Consider the following 25,578-nt stretch of genomic DNA (forward strand, 5'->3'; position numbering starts at 1 on the left):
ATCGATCGTAAAGACGGCCAAGAGCCCCTCACCCTTGTCGGAGCGCGAGGAAGAGGCAGACGCCACCAGAGGGTCGGGAGGAAGCAGGTGAAACTGCTATTTAACTAATTACAAGCCTCACAGGAAGGTGGAGGAACAAGGAAACTCAACACAGTCAACGCGCTGAAACCAAAAGGAAGAAAATAAATATCAGGATGGAGGTGAATACACCACCAGCCCCGGGCTCTCCAAGGAAGACCAATGACCGTTCAGCCACGGAGGCTTTTAGCAGCACTGTCTCCCCCGCTGGGGCCGTGCTGCCCCCATAAACAGGGCCCAGGGTGCGAGGGCTCTGCGCTCCTTCCCCGAGACGCCCCCTCCGGGCAGGAACCCCAGGATGCAGATCTGGGCGGGAAGTGTGTGGACCCACCGAGCGTCTTAAAGATGAGACTTGCTGAGTGAATTAGCTGTTGTCATTGTTGCAATGAAACTGAAATTAGCTTTTGAAACAGGACCTGAAACATGTCTGGAGTTGAGCTCTTAGATACCGAATGCAATGGGAATACGAAACGGAACCCGGCACGTGAACGGTCCCCACGGGACGGGACCTTCTCCGGATTGTGTCTTTAAAACCCAAATAGTATTGGGGAAACGTGAACTTGTAGAGACTGTTCCTCTAAAACAGCGGTTCTCAACCTGTGGGTCGCGACCCCTTTGGCAGTCGAACGACCCTTTCACAGGGGTCGCCTAAGACCAGGGGTCCTCAAACTACATGCAAATACAAATATTGTATTTGTTCCCGTTTTGTTTTTTTACTTCAAAATAAGATAGGTGCAGTGTGCATAGGAATTTGTTCATAGTTTTTTTTTTAAACTATAGTCCGGCCCTCCAACGGTCTGAGGGACAGTGAACTGGCCCCTGTTTAAAAAGTTTGAGGACCCCTGCCTAAGACCATCCTGCATATCAGATATTTACATTGACTCATAACAATAGTGACATGACAGTTAGGAAGTAGCAACGAAAATAATTTTATGGTTGGGTCACAACATGAGGAACTGTATTTAAAGGGCCAGAAGGTTGAGAACCACTGCTCTAGAACTTGTCTAAAGTCTCCTTTGGTTCTCATATTAATTTGATGGCATTAGCTGATCATCTTCATCCGCTTTCAGAAAGTCGCGCTAAAACACGAAGGATGCCTGCACGTATCCACTGCCCAGGAAACGGGATGCGAAGCTAGAGCTGACTGCGATCAAATGCAACGGACACACGAACACGTGAGAAAGAAAAATAAAGAGGAGTCTCAGGCCAACCCGCCAGGCTCGTGTGATTCACGCTGCACCTCGCTGCTCCTACCCACACCCACGGGGACTCTGTCTTCAGCCCGTGCTCCTGGCCCAGCCTGGGTGCTCCCAGCGTCAAGGTCAGGCCCCATTTCCTTGTGTGCCCTACCGGACAGGTGCCGCCTGCACCTGGATACCGAGGCTGCTTCGGGGTCCTGGAGTCCAGGCTCAGGTATGCAAATGAACGCGAGACTTAGAGATGTGGGGTTGCCCTGGCCGGTTTGGCTCGGTGGATAGAGTGTCAGCCTGCGGACCGAAGGGTCCCAGGTTCGATTCCGGTCAAGGGCACATGCCCAGGTTGCAGGCTCGATCCCCAGTGGGGGGCGTGCAGGAGGCAGCCGATCCATGATTCTCTCTCATCATTGATGTTTCTATCTCTCTCTCCCTCTTCTCTCTGAAATCAACAAAAATATATTTTAAAAAAAGAAAAGAAACATGGGGTTATTGCTGCAGTTCGTTTAGTTTGAAAATATACAGGAGAGGGGATGAGAGTCAGAGGCACCCGGAATATTTCATTGAACCAAAGGCCACTGTGTGGAAGGTGAGGGGCTGGCCGCTGCAGCCTGGCCTGGGACCTGACCCCAGCTCTGCCCTCGCTGGCCTGTGCCTCAGTTTCCCCCGGAGGCTGCAGTGCGTGTGAGATGCATTAGTGAGCTCCTGTGAGCCTCACAGAGGTTAATGCGTGTGAAGGCCCTGAACAGCACCTGGCATGTACTAAGCAGTCTTTGTATTTATCTTAACTATTCTCACTGTTCTCATTAATAAGCTTTAATTAAAACTTCTAAAATAATCTGTTATTAAAAAGTAAAAAGACAAATGAGTTGAATTTGAAATACCCCACTGTCTCGGGGGAAACCCGAGGTATTTTTCCGGCAGCGACTTGCTCAGCCCTGTCCCCAGGGAGGCAGGGAACGGCACTCACATGCCCAGGGGCTGGGCATCTCCAGGTTTGATAAGGGAAGCCAGGCTCCTTTGCCTGCAGGTTGGCATCTTTTTTTTAAAAAAAAATAATATTCGTTGTGGGCCACATGTGGCCCGCGGGCCGAGAGTTTGACATGCTTGATTTATATATATATATATTTAATTGATTTTTTACAGAGAGGAAGAGAGAGGGATAGAGAGTTAGAAACATCGATGAGAGAGAAACATCCATCAGCTGCCTCCTGCACATCTCCCTACTGGGGATGTGCCCGCAACCAAGGTACATGCCCTTGACCGGAATCGAACCTGGGACCCTTCAGTCCGCAGGCCGACGCTCTATCCACTGAGCCAAACCAGCTAGGGCAGGTTGGCATCCTTAAAACACAGGCCTGGCACGTCTGTGACAACTGTACACTTAAGAAATGAGTAAACGACCCTGAAGCTAAGTCAAGCCTCTGGACTAAGGCCCATTGTGAAACAGGCATTTTGAACACGTGCACTGAGGTCGTTGTCCTGTTTAAGTTTATCCATAGGAAGTGGTCCAGTCGCTCATATTCATATGAGACAAGCACGGCATCGTGAATGGGGACCAGGGGATCTGTTTTAACCCCCCAGAGGAGCCGCCCCTCACCCACCACAAAACCAGGAGGACGGTCCTTACGGGCCTCCGAGGGCATCTCACGGCCACGGCGCCGCAGCGGGGGGCTGGGGTGCCCTCACGATGGGGAGGATGTAGTGATGACTTGTTTTCTCTAAAGCAGTGGTTCTCAACCTTCCTAATGCCGCGGCCCTTTAATGCAGTTCCTCATGCTGTGGTGACCCCCAATTTCATTGTTAAAAATTGAACATAATTAAAGCACAGTGACTAATCACAAAAACAATATGTAATTATAGATGTGTTTTCTGATGGTCTTAGGCGACCCCTCTGAAAGGGCCGTTTGACCCCCAAAGGGGTCTCGACCCACAGGTTGAGAACCGCTGCTCTGAAGTTTTTATTTTGCAGCTAAGGTGAGAAGTAAAGCCAGAGAGGCCTGGATTGGAATCGCTCTCAGAGGACTAGGCACGCCTCCTAAAACTTGAGAAAGTGCTCATTTCTACACAGACCACAAGCACTTCAAAGGCCCGGCTTTAAAGGAACCTCGAGAAAGAGGCTGCAGGGAACCAGGTATGGAACAGTCAAAACGAGCTCGAGGAGACAGCCACAGCCTCCGATTGTCCGGAAGAGCCGTGTGGCAGGTGGCACGCCCAGCAGAGGTGTGCAGGAGAGGAGAGGGGGCACCTGGGGAAGAGACGCTGACCAGCCACGAACCGTCCCTGCCTTCCACCTCCCCCAGTGGTCGGCAAACCGCGGCTCGTGAGCCACATGCGGCTCTTTGGCCCCTTGAGTGTGGCTCTTCCACAAAATACCGACTTCTGCGCATGGACCACGAAGTTTCAGTCACACTGTACGTGTGCGCCCGCATATGGTATTTTGTGGAAGAGCCACACTCAAGGGGCCAAAGAGCCGCATGTGGCTCGCAAGCCTCAGTTTGCCGACCACTGCCCTCCCCCAACAGCGTACACCGTCTCAGCGTCTCTCTCGCCAATATGCTTGTTCGTTAGCCCGAATGGCCGCCTGCTGACACCTCTGCTCCGGCGCGGTCCTGGCAAGCACGCAGCCAGACCCCATGTTCGCATTTTACTAACGTGACAACCTATTTACTGGGAAGCCTGTCGCTGGTAACTCCTACGACTCCTGGAAGCCGAGTCACAGTTCCAAGAATGAGGACTCCTTGGGGGTGTTTTTGTCTTTAAAAAAATGCCAACGTCCGTTATAAACATAAACACGCAATTTCAGACCCACGACCTTGATCTGCCCAAGGTCAGCTCCGCGCTCTGTGAGGAAGCCTGGCTCCCCGTGACCGGGCGGCCGGCCGCGTCTTACCCGGGTGTGCGTGCGGATGTGCATCTTCAGCCCGTCGTTCTTGCTGAAGCCCTTCTCGCAGTACGGGCACTGGTAGGGGCGCTCGCCTACGAGAGAGGGAGGGCTCCGCGTCAGAACACGCACGGCGCAGAGCAAGCAGCGCATCCTCCTCCTCCTCCCCCCGCACTCAGATCGGTCCCTGCCCGCTCCGTGCCCCCTGGGCCCTGCACCACAGCAGCGGGCAGTGGGCTGGCCTTCCCTCCTGTGGACAGGGGCCCAGCCCGCTGCACTTGCTGGACTCGGAAACAAGCAAGAGTCCCAACAGCAGGCCTGATGCGCGGTCCTTTTAGGGCGTGAGCCCACCTGAAGTCTCCTGATTTTAAGAATTTGTGAAAAAGGTTTTACATGAATCGTTTTTTTAAATCCTCATCTGAGGATATTCTTAGAAAGAAGAAGGGGGAGAGAGAGAGAGAGAGAGAAAGAGAGAGAGAGACATCGATGTGAGAAACACCTATCAGTTGCCTTCTGCATGCTCAACCACTCCAGCCGGGATATCTGAATCAATTTATTAAGGAGCGACATTAATCAATGAGCACTGAGGGTCTTTAATTATCCCACTGATGCTTACTTTGCTTTTAAAGAAAAGATTTCATGTCCTATCTCAGTTAGAGGGATGAGTTTCAAAGACTTTCATAGAATTGGTGTTCGCTAAACAGAACCACCGGCTGCTGAACTAGGCAATCGTGGACCCACACTCTGATGTGACCGGGTACCTGTCACCTAGAGGTTACTCAGGACTTGCCAAGCCTCTTTGTAAACCAAGCAAGCACGCAGACACTTGTCACAGTTTGTTGAAGTCCTACTGCGAAACGACAAAAATGTGACAAAATGCAATGTGCAGCTGGCCCCAGTCAAAGGCGACTGGTAGAGAAGCCAATTGTCACTTATCCCTCCATTTAACCCGGCGCTTACGTGGATGCTGGTCCCGGCTGCACCGAAGCCCAGCACCAGGAGGTAGTCACCTTTCAGCAGGTGCAGGACTCTGCCCGTGTTTCCTTCCACGCAGACAGGCCTTCGACCAGCAGTGCCTCCCTCCTGTGCTGACCAGGACTCTCCTTCCGTCCGGGGTCACTGGCATCATTCCAGTGAGCAAGGCACTGACTTCCCACCAGGCCCCACCCTGACTCCTCCAGCCAGTGCTGCCTCCAGAGACAGATGGCTCCCTGTGGGTCCCGGGGCCCCCATGGCCCCTGTGGCCTCCGTGGCCCCCGGGCCGCCTCTGCTCCACTGAACCTGGGTTTGAAGCAGGGACATCTCATGGAGGCGCCAGCACAGCCCACGTTCCAACCTCAGCGGGAGGAGGGGCGCCTGGGGGCTCCTGGGAGCTGGGCCCGGGGAATGAGGACACGCACCCCACACGGACAGCCCTCCTGCTATGAAGGAACTAACCTTGGAGAAGAGCAGCCTTTCTTTCCTGCGTGGACGCCGCCAGGCGCAGAGAGAGGCTGAGTGCACTCTGATGCAGTGCACCTGCCATCCTGCAGTACCCCGGGCAGGTTCAGGCACTGCCTTCACTGTGTTTAGGGAACCACAGTGTTATGTTGACTAACACGAGAATTAGTTCAAAAATTCGCTAAGAAAATGGAGCTAAAAGCTCACATAAGCAGAAACACTAACAACAGCCGTGGGGGTCCCACTCGTTCTGCTCTATGGAGCACGGCACTCAATGGCTCGCAGCAACTTTTGTCCTGGCAACAGCCTTGGGGTCTGGGTACCCGTGTCCCTGGTTTCCAAACGGAGAAAGTGGGGCACAGGGAGGAGGCGCAGGTGCCTCAGTGGACAGAGCCATTGCGTGCTGGAGTCAGAATGTAGCCCCAGCTCTGCGCCGCCCCCTGATTAACAATGCGGCTGCTGTTCTGGGTAACGGAGGCGGGACTTTCTAAAGTGATTGACGGAAACTCTGCTTCTTGACATGACAGTTGACATGAACCAGATCTTTCTGTCCAGCAAGGGAGGCACTGAGTCCTCAGAGTTCACAGGGAGCAGGGGTGCCGGGGGTGGGGGGGAAGGAATGTGTGTATGTCTCAAGCAGGCCCGCCATCACAGGAGACAGGTACGCACCTTCCACACGGAGCGGAACGCGGCCCTGGCCAATACCGCACACACAGCACACACAGGGGCAGCTACCGGCAGTCAGCTAATGGGCACAGCCGCACACAGGACACTGACGTGCGTATGACGTGTGCGTGACTGGGCTAAGAAAAGCAGGCGAATTCTTTGTATCTGCCTCTTTGCTCACATTGTGCTCGGACACCCAGTAACATTACCATCCTCTGTGTTTTCTTCAAACACATCCAGGAACACAGAGGAACATGATGCCCACTGTACAGGGCTGAATGGAGGTTGATTTTAAAAGATGCCTCAAAGCGGGGGCTCCATGAAGTGGCCTCACTCATTTGTTAAACAGGTATCTGTCCTTGTCCAGGGCCTTGGGAATGGGGTTGCGAGTACATTCGCACAATCGCCGTCCCTTCAATATCACTCGTGTGAGGAGAAGGGCATGGAGAAGTTAAAGAAAACACAGATGATTGTCTCAGATACAGACAGAGGCAGGTGTGAGAAAGCCTCTGAGGGGGCGGGAGAAGGACCGGGCTCAGGTCATCAGGAAAGGCACAAGGACAGAAGGGATGCAGTTCCGGGGCCGGTGTAAGATCATCTGAGCACACTCTGGGTAAGTCTCCATCTTTGGATTATCTTATCGTACTGGGCTAGTGCCTCCCAATTCTCACTGCTGGCATGCCTGAGGTGGGAGGAGCTTAAAGATATTCTAGGTGTGAAAGGGCGAGGAAAGGTGGGAAATGTCAGGGAAGGGCTCCAGGAAACTGGGCTCTGCCCTCCACAGGGGACATTCAGATGCACATGGAACCCCTTACCAGGGTCTAGCCCAGCCCCCAAGCAAGTCACCCACCAGGAGTCTTTAACAAAGAAACTGCATTATGACAACAACCATGCAAATATGGCTAAAGGCAATAGGGGGAAACTCGATTCTAGTCTAATGCATGCTATTAGAATAATAGTTTATTAACCGCTACCATTATTTTATGCAATGGAATGTTAATTAAAGACATGAGAAGAACTCTGGTTCTCACCATAGAGCAACATACTGATATTAAAACAGCATCTGAAGTTTGTGGAGGGAGTGAAGGTTAGCGTGTGTGTTCACATACAAGGACCCTAAAGCCCCCGAATACTGACTATCCATCGATGGCTACAAAACCGCCTCACTGTCCAACATCTGGACACAAATCCTTTCTAAAGACTGTTGTTTAGGTAACGTGAAATTAATAAAGAAAAACCTTGCAAATCCTGGTATTCTTAAATGAGGTATCTTGACACTCTTAAATTAGGCCACGGATTTAAGAAATGAACTTGACCACTCGGTCAGATGGCTCAGAAGATCAAATCTTATATCATGCCAGTAAACACACTGAATGCAACAGATTGAGCAGTAATGGCCATGAGCAACTTAGAAGATTAAAAAATATACAAAATAGCCAGGCCGGTGTGGCTCAGGAGGTCACAGTTCGTGCCCATGGGGACAATTTGCGTATTAGCCTTTTATTTTATAGGATTATTTATTGCTAGTGTTTTTAAACCTGTGAACAAATACTCTAAAAATGAATGGATTCCTTTAGTAAAAACATTCGAGAAGACTGACAAGTAGTGGCTGAAATCCAAGTAGAAGCAAATTATACTGAACCTTTATTTCTAAGCGGATCACAGGTATTTACTGAAACATTAAATGTTTGCTGGGACAGTGATTTATGACTCGGTTCCAGCAGCAGCATGCAGCCAGCCCGGAACAGAAGGCCCACAGCCGGCGTCTACGAACACGCAGATCGGGGAGCTGCAGGCAGGTAATTAACCTTCTGGCCCAAAAGCAGTTCCTAGAATTTCTCTCATAATTTATGAACGACGTTTGGAATCCCTGTCACAGTCCACAGATTCCTTGCGGAATCACCCCAGTTCCAGCAGACCTGAGAAGCAGTGGACGGTCAGGAGGCAGAGCCGCTATTCCTGCTGCCCTCGGGGTGCCACTGCCGGCACTCCAGCCCGGGAGGCCGGTGATGAATGACAGCTGCCTGCCGGGCACAGACGCAGCTCTCATATGAACCAGCACCGAGTAATAAGGTCTCATGGAAGTTGGTTTTGTGGTGGGAAAGTCGCTCCAGAGTGGAGTTAAGTGCTCAGTTAGACCATAAGTAACACGCCACACCCCTACGGGTCCAAGTGCAGATGAGTATCCTCAACTGGCTGATGGCCCAGATGATATCATCACACATTGTGGGAGGCATGTACGTAACCCATAGTAAGTCAGGGGCAACGGGAGGTTAGGGGGTATTGTTAGAGAACAAGGGATAAAACACCAGCCAGGTGACACTGGAAAACCAAATTGTCATTTGCCTTCGTTCAGTTCTGGAGGAACCACACACGGTTCTGTAACGCGCAAATCACCGGATTTTGATGGGCGTGAATTCAACTAAGAGGCTTGAACTAGAAACTTCCTGAAATTTCCTTTCTATTCTCAAAGTCAATAATATTATATTTTTCCCTGGCCAGGGTGGCCCAGTTGGTTGGTCATCATTCTGTCCACTAAAGGGTCGCAGTTCAATTCCCGGTCAGGACACATGCCCAGGTTGCGGGCTAGATCCCAGAGGAGGGATGTGTATGGGCGCCAATCGATGCTGCGTTCTTGCATCAATGTTTTTTTCTCTCTCTCCTGTCCCTTCCTCTAAAAAGCAATAAAAATATTTTTTAAGAAAGAATACTATAGTTTAATGATGTATAAAAGCAAACGCCTTGTGCGCACTTGCTGGACATGCCCTTATTCAAATCACCTAATTATGAAGAATGAGTGGACTTTAGAAGGTAGATACAAAGTTTATGAAAAATAACATTTTCAAAGTTAATGGAAAAACCAAAGTTTTTTCAGATTTCGCCCCAGCGGTACCGAAGGATGGGATTGGGAATGGGGCGGAGGGACAGAGAAGAGGTGTGACAAGGGTACAGCTGATCCAACTGGTTGGTTAGCGGAGGCAGTAAAGGATAGAGTCCATCAAAATGTAAAGAACCAGAGGCATTTTTCAAAAGGTTTCCTTTAAACAGAGAAAAAATACTAAGATTCCTCCCAGAAGGGACAGACAGGTAGTAACTCAATAGCTAAGTTATCACCGTCTTAGAGAATGGCCGCTAGTCTGAGCCAGAAGAGTAAGAGCGGTTCAGAGAAAGTGAACATGAAGTAGACACACACCACACCCACATATGAGACAGGAAGTGACGCACGACACCAGCAAATGGAAGGAGGAGCCCGAGGCCGCGGCCATATCTCCCCTTCATAAAACCGGGCTGAGGGTACGAGAGAGAATCCGCTTTTCAAAATGCCGATGGACGGTTTGAATACTGTAACAGCAAAATGAAACCGGCTCTTTCAGCACCATGAGGAGACAGAAAAGACCGCGTGACCTGCAGAAGCACCTCAGCACACGGCGAAGAGCGCTCAGGGTCCATCGCCTCGCGGAAAGGCCATCAGTTGATAGCCATTTCCTGGGCCCAATAAAGCAACCCATCCGCTGGGTAACATTCAGGGGAAACTGTGGGGACTTGGCGGTTGCCGGAGTGAGAGTTGGAGAATGAAAGGGTTTCAGGGCAGTGAAACTACTCGGTGTAAAATTCCAATCACGGGCACATGTCGTGATCATTTGCCCGAACCCACAGGATGTCCAACAGCAAGAGGGAGCCTTAAGGTAGATGGCGGGCTCTGGGGGTTTATAATGTGTCAGCACAGGTTCATGGATTGTAACAGACACGCCCCTCCGGCTGGGGATGTGGATGGTGGGGGGCTGTGTCGGGGGAGGAGGTAGATGAGCAACTCTCTGTACCTTCCCTTCATTTTACTGTGAACCTAAACTTGTTCTAAAAAATAAAACCCTTTTTTAAAAAAAAAGCAATCTGGTGAAACTGCATTTAACCATCATGTTCTCTGCAGGTTATTGGCACTATAAAGGTGGCTCAGGAGTAAATGAACATGGGAATGTGAAAATAAAAATTTTAGAGTGCCTTCCATTTGGCTCTAAAGCATAAAACTTTCAAACTACTGAAGTAATGTTAAGACCTTTAGAATTTCATTCCTCACCTTTTATACTGGAGAACTTAGAGCATTTTGTAATTCTTGTGTTATATATTTTTTATAAATATTTATTGATTTCAGAGAGGAAGGAAGAGGGAGAAAGAGATAGAAACATCAATGATGAGAATCATTGCTTGGCTGCCTCCTGCACGCCCTCCACTGGGGATCAAGCCTGTAACCCCAGCATGTGCCCCAACCTGGAATCGAACCATAACCTCCTGGTTCATAGGTCAACACTCAACCACTGAGCCACACCAGCCATGCTTCTTGTGCTCATTATAACAGCTGGGTGGAAGAGACCACACTTGGATTCTACCTCCTTGACTAGGTAGGTCATTACCATATTCCCTGGACTGGCTGGGGCATTTGCTGTCTGAGCCTCAGGTTCTGTGACAGGAAGTGAGCGTGGCCTGGGGAACCTGCCGCTCGGCTGAGAAAGGTCCTGGGTCCTGTCCGAGGAGCTTCCTCCCTCCATCAACTGAGTAGAACCTGCCCCGCCTGCCCGGCCGTTGCAGCCCGAGCGTGGAGGTGAACCGATGAACAAAGTGCCACGTGGTAACCGGGAGCGACGTCCACGTGATGGACAGCGGGGGACTCCTGGTCGCTGCTGGATGAGACCCCCAGCAGGGGGCCAGAACCGCTCCCCGGCTGCTAGCTACCCGCTGCTCGTGGCTATGCCAGTTCCACAGGGTCAACCTCGTCACGCGGAACGAACCCGCCTCTACTGCTCTCTGGATAAAGTGGGAGTGGGCACCCCTGTGACCCGGGACGCACAGGGACCCACGCGGGAGGCTCAGCGAGAAGGCGCGGCCTCGAGGGGCAGAACCGGCCGCTTCTCCCGTGGAGCAGCTTGTCCTCGACACCAAGTGACCACGACTACGGCCATTCAGACGTCGTATTTGGTGAACATTTGCTTTTTCATATAAAAGCAGTGAGCCTGTCATTTAAAGAGGAAGGAAGGAAGAAAAGAAGGAAGGAAAGGAAGGCGAGGGGGGGAGTTGGAATTAGAGGAATCAAGGCACACTCGGAATGGAGGAGACCTGGGTCTGCTGCCACGTGCTGGACCGCAGACTCGCCGGATGAGGTCGGTGCTGACGTGAGCACGGGAAGAGCTGCGGCTCAGGGAGCCCGCGTCTCCCTAGTGGTCTGTGTGCGAGTCAGACCACAGTGCCGTCGCACCTATGGATTTGAACGGGACGGATGGGAAGCGTCGGGGAGCGGGTGTGAGGCCCCACAGGACAGGGCCTTTGGGAAATGCCACTTCCTGAGGTTGACAAAAGGATTAAGAGGAGGCCCCCGGCCTCCACAGGGAGTGATCTGCTCCCTCTTCTGTCCCCTCGACGGTGTGTACATTACATCAGTCACATCACAGACAGCGAGCGGATTACTTCCACGCTAGACGGTTAACTTAGTTTGAGAAAGGCAACTTATTCAAAATTTTTCTAGAATCAGAAATCGGATTTTATAAAACGTTAAGGGAGAAAACAGGCGAGATGGACTCTCCGTCTGGAGATGTTTTGCAGTATTAGGACGCCCTGGTCCCAGACTCCCCTGCCGCCCCACCCCCACCCCCGTGCCTTCCCCTACCCCCGTGGGACCTCAGCTGCCCGCTCACCTGTGTGGCTGCGGATGTGCACACGGAGCGTCCCGCTGCTGGCGAACTTCTGGCCGCAGTACGGGCAGGTCTTCTCCTTCTCTCCCGTGTGTGTCTACAGGGGCGGCGGGGGGCGGCGGGGAGGCCAAAGAGTTGAGGGTAAATCCAGAGAAGCAGGTAATGATGACGAAGGGCAAACCCTTTCCTCCTGGCTTACGTTTCACTAAAGTGATTCAGTCTCACAACGAGACTTTAAACCATTGTCACGCGCATCCCCACTGCTTCCAAACCCCCTCAGATCCACGCATCCGTGGGAACTTGAAAATAGCCCTGCGGGTTACCGTCCAGGCCCCTCGGCCACCCCGCCTGTAAGGCTGCCCCACGCGAGGCCGGGAAGCGGAGCCGCGCGGGCTCTGACCTTCTTGTGGCTCCGCAGCACGGAGGGCGTGACGAAGGCCTTGTTGCACAGCTCGCAGCGGTACTTCTTGTGCCGCTCATGCACCACCTGCACGTGCACGTTCAAGGTGTCCTTCCTCTTGAAGGTCGCGTCACAGTGATGGCACTTGAAGGTCCTCTCACCTTGGAAATAGGAGGTCACAGGAGAGGAGAATGAGGTGCCCCCGCAGGTCCCGCCAGCGGCCCTCACACACCTGCTGGTCTTGACCCCCCGCAGGTTGGCTTTACGGCTCTGACCGCGTATCCCACCCATAAAGGGGAGTGGGTCCCAACAAGTTGGGTTCTGCATTTGCAGAATCTCTGTGCGGCCAGGGAAGCCCTGTACCTTCGCATACTCTCAGCCTCTGCACCGGGAAAATGTGGGCATTGAATTCATTTCCTCAGGGTCCATCAACTTGTTTTAAAAGTAAGTTTCCAGGGTAGGGGCTGGGGTTTGAGCTAAGTAGAGTCTTGTGGGGACAAGAGGCCTCTGTCAAGGAGAGGAGGTGCGTTGGAGACCCCTCATTTCTCCCCTCAATCGCACAACGGTCCACACGGCCTTCCAGGGCTGGGGCACAGGCAGGCCTGGTCACTGGCAGCCAGCTGGGGGGCGAAGGGCCTGAGGGAGACAGAGGGGTGGGAGCACCCGTCTCATCCCGGGACGGGGGCCTCCATCCCCCCACCCGCCTCAGCACGGTCTCTGGGACTTGGTCTCAGGTATGTGGACGGGAGCCCCACAGTGGTCCTTAGTGGGCGTGAAGCTGCTGGGAGAGGGGTTCTGCCCAGGCTCTCAGACAGTTTGGGGGGACAGGGGAGCCTAGAGTGGCAACTCCCGGCTTATACCCTAGAGCAGCAGTTCTCAACCTGTGGGTGGCGACCCCTTTGGGGGTCAAACGACCCTTTCACACGGGTCGCCTAAGACCATCGGAAAACACATATAATTACATATTGTTTTTGTAATTAATCACTATGCTTTAATGATGTTCAATTTGTAACAATGAAATTGGGGGTCACCACAGTATGAGGAACAGTATTAAAGGGTCGTAGCATTAGGAAGGTTGAGAACCACTGCCCTGGAGCCTCAGGTGCCTGCCTTCATTCGTGGCCTCGGCTGCAGGGGAAGCAGCTTAGGGAGCGCTCGGCACTTTCTAAAGTTCACGGAACGCCACCTCTCAGCTCTTCCTGGCATGTCGGGCTCTCGGTGCCCCTTCCCAACACTCTAAGCGGGGAATGCGCACAATCAGAAGACAGCGTGTCCCGCGGGAAGTCATCAGTGCACGTAGCCCACGGCCCTAGGCGTGCGAGACGGACTAGCACCGGAATGCATGTTCCCTCCCCTTTAGAGAACAATGACATTAGCACAGATTCACACGTTCACTGGGGCAAACGACACACGCAACCTTCTAGTCTCAGTGAGAGATGCCTTGGCCCAGCCCCCTACGCCTCCATCACAGCCAGCGTCCCATGAGGCCTGTGGGGTCCTCGGGCTCCTTCCCAGCACATCGAAGGACAAAGGGAAGGAGAAAGGGGGAGAAGGCAAGCCACCCCCGCCCTTGTGTTTTCCATCAGAAAGCGGCTGTTTCGTCTCTCAGAGGCCTGTTGAGATCTGGTGTTTGAGACAAAGTCACGTGGGGGCCAGGAATCGCAGGAATCGCAGGACCGGGTGGGTTCTGAGGGCTTCGCCTGCAGTTGCTCAGTGCGATTGTGTCGTGGGGGGTGCCGTGGCGACCCAGTTTGTCTCTGCGTATCTCTTTAGCTAGATCTGAACATTTCTTTTGTGTGAAATATAGAACCAGTGAGAGCAAAGTGAAGGATGAGTTGGCACAAGGTCACGAATGTTAATTACACCAGATCTTAGTCAGGCACTGCAAGAAATTAAAAACCAAATCCTCCAAGATTGCGCACAGCCAAGCATTTTCATTAAACTGTCAAGAGACGCAAAATGCGCGACCCTGAACAGTACCTCACCACTCAGCACCTTTCTCCTCGTGTTTTCATTCCGGGTTTCTTGGCTTTAACGTGTATCAGAATTTTAAAATTCTGGTATGAGATTTTATTTCATTTTACCAGATTTCTTTGCCTTCAATTTATCCAATTTCCTCCCCCCCGCCCCCCATTTTAAAACCGAGAAGCTAGCTAGGAGCCTGCCTTTCAGCTTTCAGAATATTAGAAAATGGCAATAACTTCCAAAATAATTATGGCAAGTTCTCCTCGTACCGTGAGCGCATGTCAGTGTCTAATTACCACCTCCAAGTGATGAAGTTAAACAGGTTTTAAGCCTCCTGTTGTGTAAGATGTGGTCTGGTGTTTTGTCCTCCGTTTGTACCACCCAGTTTCCCATCCTCCTTAAATCACTCGCTTCCTCGCCCAATTCCAGAGTCGACCTTTCTAACCACATGTCGTGATGCAGCTTCATAAACCCCCTGATCAACGTGCCGATCAACATTATATTAAACACACAGGCACGGCCCAGCCTCGGTGGCCTCAATCCTCTGCCTCAGATTGATCAGAACCAACAGGATGAAGTCAAAAGTATTGGATTCCTTCTCCCGAAAATTCCTTGCTGCTGTTAAAAATAAGACTTCGGCCCGGCCGGCGTGGCTCAGTGGGTGAGGGACGACCAGGAGGTCACAGTTCAATTCCCGGTCAGGGCACATGCCTGGGTTGTGGCCTCCATCCCCCCGTGTGGGGGGCGTGCAGGAGGCAACCGATCCACGATTCTCTCTCATCAATGATGTTTCTATCTCTCTCTCCCTTCCTCTCTGAAATCAATAGAAAATATATATTTTAAAAAATAATAAAACAAATAAAACTTCATCTAGCCAAAGAAAAATTTCCTGAGTCTGAGGCCACGGTTGCAAGGCTCCCATGTGTCAATCCTTGTTCTAAAACAGTGATCCTTCCCAACCCAACGACAGGGAGACGGGATGGAAGTGCCTGCTGTTCCGTGACACGCGAGGCTTATGAAACTTCCAGCTGCGCGTTAGAAGGAGAGCGGAGAGTCTGCTAAGAACTTCCCCAGAGCAGCAAGGGGGCCTCAGGGCCTGTGGGTACAGCCCATGCTTCCTATGGGAAAAGATGCCTTTCATTACCATCGTCACGCTCAGCTTTCAGAAAAGCCTTAACATCTTTATCATTCTGATTTTTTTCGATACTCCCATGGACCAGAGAAAATTTCTTCCAAGATACTATCTTATCTGGGCAATCAGCTGTCAAGGATGAGCAACGACTTCGCTTCCCTCAGAAATATTAAAAATGCAATTAGCAGTGGAAACTTCATCTGTGGAGGATGATCTACTGAGTAAACAACTCCAATTAGAAGCAAGAAAAGCAACTGTGACTCGTTACACCGTTTTCCCTTCCGTGTCAGGTGCCGTGGTCACTAACACCTGGACGGCGCCCCCGCTTTGCCCTTCAGCTGGGCGGTTGCGCTTTCTCCTCTACAGCATAGTGATGGCCTCGCGATGTGGCTGTGTATTCCGGGGTCCCCTCAACATGGCTCTTGGTGCGACGCTAGGCAGACTTCCGTGGGGTGGGTGTGTCTGATAAACAAAGGTAAACCGCACCCCTGCACCCCTGCCCAGGAAGGGCGACGTGGGGGGCAGCGTGCTGAGCGGGGAAGAGCGGACGCAGAGCTGGCTGCTCCCCGAACTGCGAGCCGCTCCCCGAACTGCGAGCCGCTCCCCGCACAGCGAGCCGAGTCCGTGCTGCCCTCTCTGCGCCCCATCCTCTCAGTTCCTCAACTCAGAGGTCACGTTCGATGTGACTCTGACCTTCCCCATCAGCAAAGGCCTGTGAGCTCCTGAAATCACCCGCCCCGCCCCAGCCTGCCTTCCTTAGTCCTTCATGTATGTTTCACTGGGAGGGGCCACACCTCGGTGAGATTTGCGGGTATGTAAGCCCCTGCCACTGCAACTTGCATCAAACTACAAAACACTTCGGCAGCCAAGAATGTACATCCTTACATTTAAAAGGGACCAAACTGTCTGCTTTAGAACAAATTTCAAAGCCACCTTTCAGGACACAGGCTATGCGTTCCATACAAACTAAATGATGGTGCGAGTGACATGAAATAAAATCTCTCCTAAGATGGCTGATCTTCCTCTGGGACAACAAACAAGGACGAGGGAAGATGAGAGGCGATTACTGTCCTGTGTGCACAGCAGACAGCTCCTTGGGGCCGGGGGTGGGACGGGCAGCGGGGAGACAAGTGCAAGGTCATCCCGGGGCCCTGCCCGCCCGACGCACTTACTGTTGTGGATGAGCAGGTGTCTGTGCAGGGAAAATGGGGTCCGGAATAGGGCCTTGCATTCCTCGCACTGGAACGGCCTCTCCTCGGAGTGGGTCTGTGGAGGAGAAACTGAGTCAGGAGGACGTGGAGCCCACACATCCTCGCAGGAAAGGGAGCTCCGGGTCCAGGTGAGAAAGAGGAGAGAAGGGGATGCAGCCAATAACCTGCTTCTGACGGCCGTTGACTCCAAACCACTCACATCAACATGCTGTGCACATGGGACACACAAGTGTCCTTTCACATTCTCGCACCGGATAGACGTTTCATACATGTTCATACGTGGTCCAGGAAACGGTGCCCATGACCACAAACACTCCCCAGCATGCAGCAGGGGTTTCTCGGGCTCTCGTCCGACAAAGGTGTCGTTTCTCTGCGACTGAAGCACCTTGACCACCGAGGGCTTTAACTGCGGGGCCGGTGCCTCATCAGAAAGGGACTGGGCGACGGTTTCCACCCCCTGCCCACGTCAGTGACCACCTCCAGGGGACGTTCAGTCCTGGGCGATGCCCCCCCCATTAACCCAGGACAGTCACTCGTTGTAATTAACCCTCGGTAGATGCGTTAAATGTTTATTTTGTGTCAGATGCGAACCACCTTCCATGAGTTAGTTCACTTAATTCTAGCAGCAACTCGGCGAATAATGCTCTATTGTCCCCAAGGACAGATGAGAAGACCACGGCTCCAACAGTCTCAGTCACCTGCTAACTGTCCAACCGCACAGACGCAATGAGCATCATTAAACAAAATATACTGATAAACAAGAACCGCAAACCGCCTGCTAGATCTAAAACTCAAAAACAGAGCCCCTGCCTTCCATCCTACATGAGCATCGTCCATCTGGCACAAATCAGTGGCTAAAACCCGGTTCCACCACGAGTGGCAAGGTACCACCAACACGTCACAAATCACACTGTGCCCTTATTACAATAAACAAATCACGTAACTGATGGATTTTTATGATGCATGTGGGATAAAGATGAAGGGAATACTTTAAAGGAAAGTCACCATTCACAACATGGTGATTGACACATTTCCTTAGTCTGATGGACATTATAACCCTACTAGAGGTGAGGCGCAGGTATGGTCTCTAGGCCTGGCCTGCGATCAAGGCCATCTTCCCCGGCTGCCTGCAGCTGGCCCCACCCCCTGCTGGTGCCTGATAGCCAGGGGAAGGGACCGAGAGATTGGCTGTTCCCGCCCACTAGCCAGCCCCACCCCCGCGGCGGGTCGCCCTCTGTGTGGGGGGCGACCGACGGGGTGGGGGCCTTGGTCTGGCATCGCCCGCGTTCCCTGCCACCCATCCCCGGTTCCCCATTTGCCATCAGGCGATCAGAGCCTACTGGTCGGAGAAAAGGACCAAGAGGTGGTCAGTGCGCCTCACAGTGACTGGTCCAGCGGTCGTTCTGGTTGTTCCGCCATTAGGGTCAATTTGCATATTACCCTTTTATTATATAGGATAAACATAGTGTTGCTGAGAAAGGTGTGAGCATGCCTGTTTTCGGTTGTGAAAAATATAGAGAAAGGATGAGAAGAACAAATGCTTTAAAAATCAGGATAAGCTACAGATATTCGAATGTGCTATTTAAGCCACAGAAATTTAAAATGGCCCTGGCTGGTGGCTCAGTGGTTATCGTGTCAGCCCACACACAGAAGGGTCATGGGTTCAATTTCCAGTCAAAAATCAATGGAAAAGCCCCAGACTGTTTGGCTCAGTGGATAGAGCATCGGCCTGTGGACTGAAGGCCCCAGGTTCGATTCTGGCCAAGGGCACATACCTCTGTTGCAGGCTCCTCCCTGGCCCGGGCCTTGATCAGGGCTCGTGCAGGAGGCAACCAATTGACATGTTCCTCTCACATGGATGTTTCACTCTGTCTTTCCCTCTCTCTTCCACTCTCTCTAAAAATCAATAGAAAAATATATTCAGGTGAGGGTTAACAACAACAAAATATCAATGGAAAAAATACCTTAGAATGAGGATTAACCAAACAAATAAAAAACAAATCTAAAATGATAGGTGGAAATAGATAAATAAAATAGAAAAAAGAATAGGTTTCTTCTATTACAAAAATACATGATCATTTCGTATTGGAAAATATGGCATTTCAAATCGATAGGAAGACTGTAACATGTTTAGTAAATGGTTTTTAGGCAACTCTTTAGACATTCAGGAAAAAAATAAGTTCGGTTTAGGTCACACCCCTTACAATAAGATAAATTTCATTTCAATTTAGGTGGGTTTTTCTTTTTTAAGTTTGGAACAAAACCCTAAACATACTAGAAGAAAATACAGTGAATTTTAATATAATTTTGGTGCTCACTTCAGCAGCACATATACTAAAACTAGAGGCCCGGTGCATGAATTCGTGCATGGGTGGGGTCTGGCTGGTCCCGCCCAGACAGGGGCCGATGGGGGCCCAGTCGGCTGGGGAGAGGGGCCGCAGGAGGTTGGCCGATTGGCCCCACCCCTGATCGGGATGAGGAGGGGCTGGGGAGAGGGGCCGCAGGAGGTTGGCTGATTGGCCCCACCCCTGATCGGGATGAGGAGGGCCGATCGGGGATGGAGCCGGCTGGAGGGAGGGGCCGCAGGAGGTTGGCTGGCTGGCCCCACTCCCCACAGTGCACGTCATAACGACCAGTCGTTCTGGTCATTCCGGTCACTTAGGGTTTTATATATAGAGATTGGAACGATGCAGAGAAAATTAGCCCAGCTGGCATGGCTCCGTGGTTGAGCGTCGACCTGTGGACACAGGCCCGGGTTGTGGGCTTGATCCCAGTGTCAGGTGTGCACGAGGCAGCCGAACAGTGATTCTCTCTCATCATTGATGTTTCTATCTCTCTTCCTCTCCCTTCCTCTCTCTGAAATCAATAAAAATATATTTTTAAAAAAGAGAGAGAAGATTAGCATGGCCCCTGTGCACGGATGACATGCCGACCCATGAAGCCTTCTATCGTAAATATGTACATATGAATTTTGAGTGGGGGAAGGCTTTCTAGTCATGTCAGAACCCAGATATTGACAGGAGAGAAAGAATTAAATTTCAAAATGCAAGGCAAGACGGTCTGAAACCTAGGGTTGCTCCAGCCTTCCAGAAATATTACATCCCACCCTACGTCATGCTTCCTCTTTCTCCAAATCCAAGGCAAGACACTGTGGATATGACGCAGGCGGCTGAGTATGAGAGAACATGGGACAGTAAAGTGCTTTGCAACCAGATTAAGCAAACCACAGCGACCACAGCGAGATACCAGCTGGAAGTCAGCAGCGTATTTGAGCAGCAGTCTGTCCACAGAGCCAGGTGAACAAACACCTTTGTCACAGACCCGCCACCGCCACCTGGGCGCAATGGCGTTCGGTGTGGACGTCTCAGCGTTTAAGCCGCACAGTGCTCAGAGGACCCTGGAGAGCACCTGCGCTGAGGACGGTGGAGGGACAATGCTGCCACGAGTGGTCAGACGACTTCCGTCCCCAAGATGAATTTATTTTCTTTTTGTTTATTTATTTCTTTTTGTTGCTAATCCTCACCCGAGGATATTTTTCCATTGGTTTTTAGGGAGAGTGGAAGAGAGAGGTAAAGACACAGAGAAACATCGATGTGAGAGACATATGACTGGTTGCCTCCTGCATGAGCCCCCACCAGGGTCGGGGAACCCGCAGCCCAGGTACGTGCCCTTGACCGGAATCGAACCAGGGGCCCTTTGGTCCGCAGGCCGACGCTCTATCCACCGGCGAGGGCCCCGAGAAGATTTCACAAGCACCCGGTGAAACTCAGCTTTTGTGAAGTGACTTAGCCTTCCAGTTTTCATCTCTGAAGGGAGATGAACTTTTCACCGACCTCAATCGCATCATCCTTGAGCTATAGCCCATCCGTTCAAATGCCAAGTCACTGATGGCACCACCATCTGCCGCTATAACAGCGAACTGGTCCCCGCACCAGCCGATGAAATAGACCCTGGATGCGCCACGTCTGATGCCAGTGCAGATGTGGAAACACGAGAAAACATGTCACACTATTCATCACACCTAATACAATGTCATCAAGTGCAGCATAACTTTTATATCATAATTTCCAAATCAGCACACTTCTAGCCGCACAGACCAAATATTAATTTCATGAGCACAGAATACAGGTTTCATCGGGCCACTGGCAGTTGACATGATAACCTGCTCTCAGTCACAGCCACGGCTCCACAGAACCAGCATCTGCGGAGATGGTCTTCTCAGGGTCATACAGCAAAGCAAGAGAACTTTCGTGAAATTCAGAGAAAGCACAGAGAGAAAATAAACGTGGAGAAAATACTCCAGGAATATGTGTGTTAGAACCAGTCTCTTTTTAAAAGAGAGAGCTTTGTCATTAAAGACTCATGTCTGCATATCAGAAGCACGTTACGGTCCCATCAGGTCACAGAATAAACGGAAAGCCGCATACAACGTGCGTTATCTGGCTGTTAACAAGGCCTGTGCATTACGTTTTTACTGTTGGCTTTATAACTGGCTTCCTTCTTCGACTTCCGTCTCACAAAAACGAATGCAACTGGAGAGATAGAAAAACAATCTGTTTAGCTGTGCTCAACACAGGAACAAGGCAGCTAGCTCCACACAGAGAATTAGGATTATGAAAAGTTAGCGATGTTCCTACAGAATTACCACCCCTGTGGCCAAGCCCAGCCCTTGCACTGCTTACAAGACACAAGTCCATTAGCACAAAGCCATAACCCAGGGAGCCAGCTCTAAATCCCGCAGCCGTAAGGGCACTGAGGTGGGCAAAGGGCACCTGTTAGCAGAAGGGACAGCCATAACTGTCGAACAGTCTTCCTGGGAGGCCGCGATTAGGTTCCCGCTCAGGGCGCGTGCCCCCCCACGCTGCTCAGAGATGCTCCCTCAGGCTTCTAACCAAGATGCTTCTAACACAGTGGTTCTCAACCTTCCTAATGCCGCGACCCTTCAATACAGTTCCTCCTGTTGTGGTGACCCCCAACCATAACATTATTTTTGTTGCTACTTCATCACTGTAATGTTGCTACTGTTATGAATCGTCATGTAAATATCTGATATGCAGGATGTATTTTCATTGTTACAAATTGAGCATAATTAAAGCATAGTGATTAATCACAAAAACAATATGTAATTATAGATGTGTTTTCCGATGGTCTTAGGCGACCCCTGTGAAAGGGTCGTTCGACCCCCAAAGGGGTTGCGACCCACAGGTTGAGAACCGCTGTTCTAACAGCACTGCCTCCGGCTCACTACACTGGCATTAACTTAAAAACCTGCCTCTACAGCCAGCCAGCGTGGCTCAGTGGTTGAGCGTTGACCTATGAACCAGGAGGTTACGGTTCGATTCCCAGTCAGGGCACCTGCCCGGGTTGTGGACTCAATCTCCAGTAGGGGGTGTGCAGGAGGCAGCTGATCCATGATTCTCTCTCATCATTGATGTTTCTATCTCTCTCTCCCTTCCTCTCTGAAATCAATAAAATTATATTTTTTAAAAAGTCTGCCTCTACCGTGTCTGCCATGGATCAGCTGCCCCATCCTAACAAGTGTATTCTCTCTTCCACGATGAAGCTCTGTGAATATAGGGAAGCAGCAACTGTGTCTGCCCACCCCCACCCGACCCCCTACACTGTGCAGGCAGCACACGGCAGCCCATCATCTGCTAGCCTACAAAGGCAGATGGTGTGAGTGCAGGTACAGCCTGATCAGACCCCTACAGGAACGCCCGCTGCGCCCCCTGCAGCAGATGCAGGAGGAGAAACCCACGCAAAGGTGGAGTCAAGTGGCCGCGATGCAGCGATTGGGACTGACATGTGGTCTCCAACGTGGCCCCTTCCCCTTCCGAAGAGATTGTCAAGGATGTTTTTTGTTACTGTGCAAAACGTACCTTATGCTTTTAGAGCCTAATCCATAACCTATTTAGAGAGACCTGTCCTTTCCTTTCAGAGCTACTACATTTCACCTGAGCAAAGTCTCATCTGCAGCGATTAGGTTCATATTTAATGAACATGAACTGTTTGACCAAAGACATACTTTCTATAACAAATCCAACACGTACACACACGTGGACACAGACACAGACACACAGTATTCCATTAAATGACCCTCATTCCTACACTGTCTGTGCTATTTTTAATGGCTGCCCCGTGGCTCCTTGGACTGACTCCAAGACCCATGAAGTGGCCGTGGCCCAGAGTTTGGAATTCACTGGATGAGTCATCGCAGGAGGCCCCATGGAATTATTCCGAGAGGTGTGACTACAGGTCCCAGCAGGCCAGTAGAGTTCACCCCTGGAAGGTTAGGAAAAGGGTCTTTATTAGCCTAGACACAGCTCTGTCCCCAGCAGCTTGTGTGTGGCGTCATCAGGACAAGTCCTCTGTGCACGCTGCCACCATCACACGAGGACTGCCAGCCCCCGGATCTCAGCGGGTCCTGCCAGCCAGGCGTCCTGCCTGGAGGAGGAGGCTCACCCTCCCCAGTTCTGCTTTGCAATAAGTTTGATAGTGAATAAGGTCGGGGGTGAAGACTAACTGAGCGGTGTCTGTGTCTGTGGTTCTGAACTGCCTGCCCAATTGTGATTTACAGGATCTAAGTATACCTGGATGTAGACAAACCGTCTTTACTTTAGCTTCATCCTAAACGACAGCTATGAATCCGGTCCAACAATGACCGAAAGGACCAGGGAGAAGGGAGACTAATGCTGACCCACATTACCGGCAAGAGGATACAGAGAGCTGCTCCATTTCAGAGACAAAATTCACTCCTTCAAAATGTCACTGCCTACTGTCATACCCACAAGGAAAGAGTCCCTTCCCTTTTCAAGCAAACCTAAAGGTTACAATAACTAACCCCAAATAAATAATAAAAACGCATAGGTTACATAATCAAAAACCAACCAAAAGCGTCCATTGCTTTAAAATAACCACCGTCGGTCATGCCAAATGAAGCCCGTCAGTCCGACTCTAACGGTTTTTCCTGCTTGCCTGACAAATCCTTATTTTTCCATTTCTTAACTATCTGGCCACTTGGGACTCACGAGAGAAGAAAAGATTGATTCGCTTTTTTCACATGACGCTTGGAGACCATTGGGGACAGTTTCCCGAAACCAAGGCAAACACGCACTAGGACCAGACACAGCGAGCGCGAGTTGTTCCGCAGCGAAGGCTCGAGGGGGCGTCCGCTTTGGACACTGCAGGCCTCGCAGTTGCTGTCCTTCCCAAGACATCATTATTACTTCCATATGATTTATGGCCCCAAGTATGAGAGATGGTGCCGAGAGCACGGGCCAAATCCCACTCGGCACATAATAGCAGCCAAACTGTGAAAAGCTCATAAATGCGGGCAGATCAGTTTCATCAAAGAGAGAACGCGAGAGTTCCAGCGGCCGAGCAGGAAGCGGGCCAGGGGCGTGTTCCCGTCACGCGATTCCAGAGGCAGAAGGCCGCGCTCAGCACACGGCTCGAGAAACCAACAGCGGCCACCCGAGACGCCATCAATCAAACCTGCTCCCTCCTGGTAAGGCGGCCTCTTTCTATTTCTTGGTGGACGAACACGGAACCTGAAACCCTGACTTTGCAGATGATGTCAATAGAGATGTCTTTGGAAAGTCCCAACAAACGCTGGAATAACTACAGCTGGTCCTTGAACAACAGGGTTTGGACGGTGTGGGTCCACTTACAGGCGGGTTTGTTTCTTTTATTTTGTTTTGTTTTTTCAGTAAATACTGTAAATGTACTTTTTTTCCTTATGATTTTCTTAACTTTTTCTTTTCATGTCTATGCATTTCATTGTCTCACTTTATGGAAATAATTCAGTGTACAATGCATATAACATACAAAGTGTTAACCGACTGTTTATGTGATCTGTCAGGCTTCCTGTCAACAGTGGGCTCTCAGCATTGAAGTTTTTTTTTGGGGGGGGGGGGGTTAAAAGTTATACAAGAGTTTCAACTATGGGGGGGGGCGGTCAGCGCCCCTAACCTCCACATTGTTCAAGGTCAACTGTATAAATCCAATGGAAAATTGCAAGTGGGGAAAAAGTAATGAATTGTTTTAAAAGATAGTATATACATGACCCTTAACAGCACGCTTCCATCAACCAAAATCAACAAGCAAATATTTACTACACCACAAATACATGTTAACAGACATTTCTGAGATGTTGAGTCTCTTTGGACAAATTTTCTAAATTCAATGCAAACATTACCTATTATATACACAAGGTTGGTAAGATAAAACTGAACATTCCGAAACAAGAACTTGCGGAAAGTGTAGGAAACGCAAACAAAAATCAACAGAGAAAACGGAGGGACGACAGCTTGAAGCAAGTCCTATTGGGAGGAGGAAGGGAAGGGGGGTTAGAGGTCACACCGATGAGGACCAACGTCAGCTGTTCCAGGTGTGGTGGGCAGAGTGAGGACAGGAAGCTGCTGAGGTCAAAATGACGGGGTGGGAGGGGGGCAGGGGAGGGAGGAGGTGTGTGCTCTGACTCACCCGGCTCTGGGATCTGCTAACAACACGAGAGCCCAGAGGGGCGGATCGGTGAGCTCGGGGACGCTCACCTGGCAGCAGGGACGGCAGTGGGAGGTGGGGAGATGAGAAGCCTCCTTGGTGGGCATGACCGTGATGCCAAGCAGTCACCAGGATGGCAACACAGCGTCTGACTGAGAAGGGGTGGGATTAGGCGGAGGAGAGAAGCTTTAAGAACTGCCTCCTTGCCCTGACCAGTTTGGCTCAGGGGATAGAGCGTCGGCCTGCGGACTGAAGGGTCCCAGGTTCGATTCTGCTCAAGGGCATGTACCTGGGTTGTGGGCACATCCCCAGTAGGAAATGTGCAGGAGGCAGCTGATTGATGTTTCTCTCTCATCGATGTTTCTAACTCTCTATCCCCCTCCCTTCCTCTTTGTAAAAAATCAATAAAAATATATTTTTTTAAAA

At 51.0% G+C, this 25,578-nt stretch overlaps 1 protein-coding gene and 1 pseudogene across 3 annotated transcripts in view; one reads left to right on the forward strand and one right to left on the reverse strand.

The window, feature by feature from the left end:
- The window catches only part of PRDM5 (PR/SET domain 5), a 119,033-nt gene that overhangs the window by 21,354 nt on the left and 72,101 nt on the right, over nt 1-25,578 (reverse strand). For 2 of the 3 annotated variants that reach the window (XM_070414164.1, XM_070414161.1), the window contains 3 exons: nt 16,612-16,705; nt 12,343-12,503; nt 11,946-12,039 (listed from right to left, as the gene is read on the reverse strand). In XM_070414164.1, coding sequence (XP_070270265.1) covers nt 11,946-12,039; nt 12,343-12,503; nt 16,612-16,705 — 349 coding nt within the window. Of the gene's footprint in view, nt 1-4,164; nt 4,251-11,945; nt 12,040-12,342; nt 12,504-16,611; nt 16,706-25,578 lie in introns of all 3 variants that reach the window. The other variant, XM_070414162.1, reaches the window with a different exon arrangement.
- On the forward strand, nt 19,506-19,605 carry LOC139011862 (U6 spliceosomal RNA; annotated as a pseudogene).

Source organism: Myotis yumanensis, unplaced genomic scaffold (genome assembly GCF_028538775.1).
Source record: "Myotis yumanensis isolate MYYU_CA2020_CCGP unplaced genomic scaffold, mMyoYum1.0.hap1 SCAF_5, whole genome shotgun sequence".
Classification (NCBI taxonomy): domain Eukaryota; kingdom Metazoa; phylum Chordata; class Mammalia; order Chiroptera; family Vespertilionidae; genus Myotis; species Myotis yumanensis.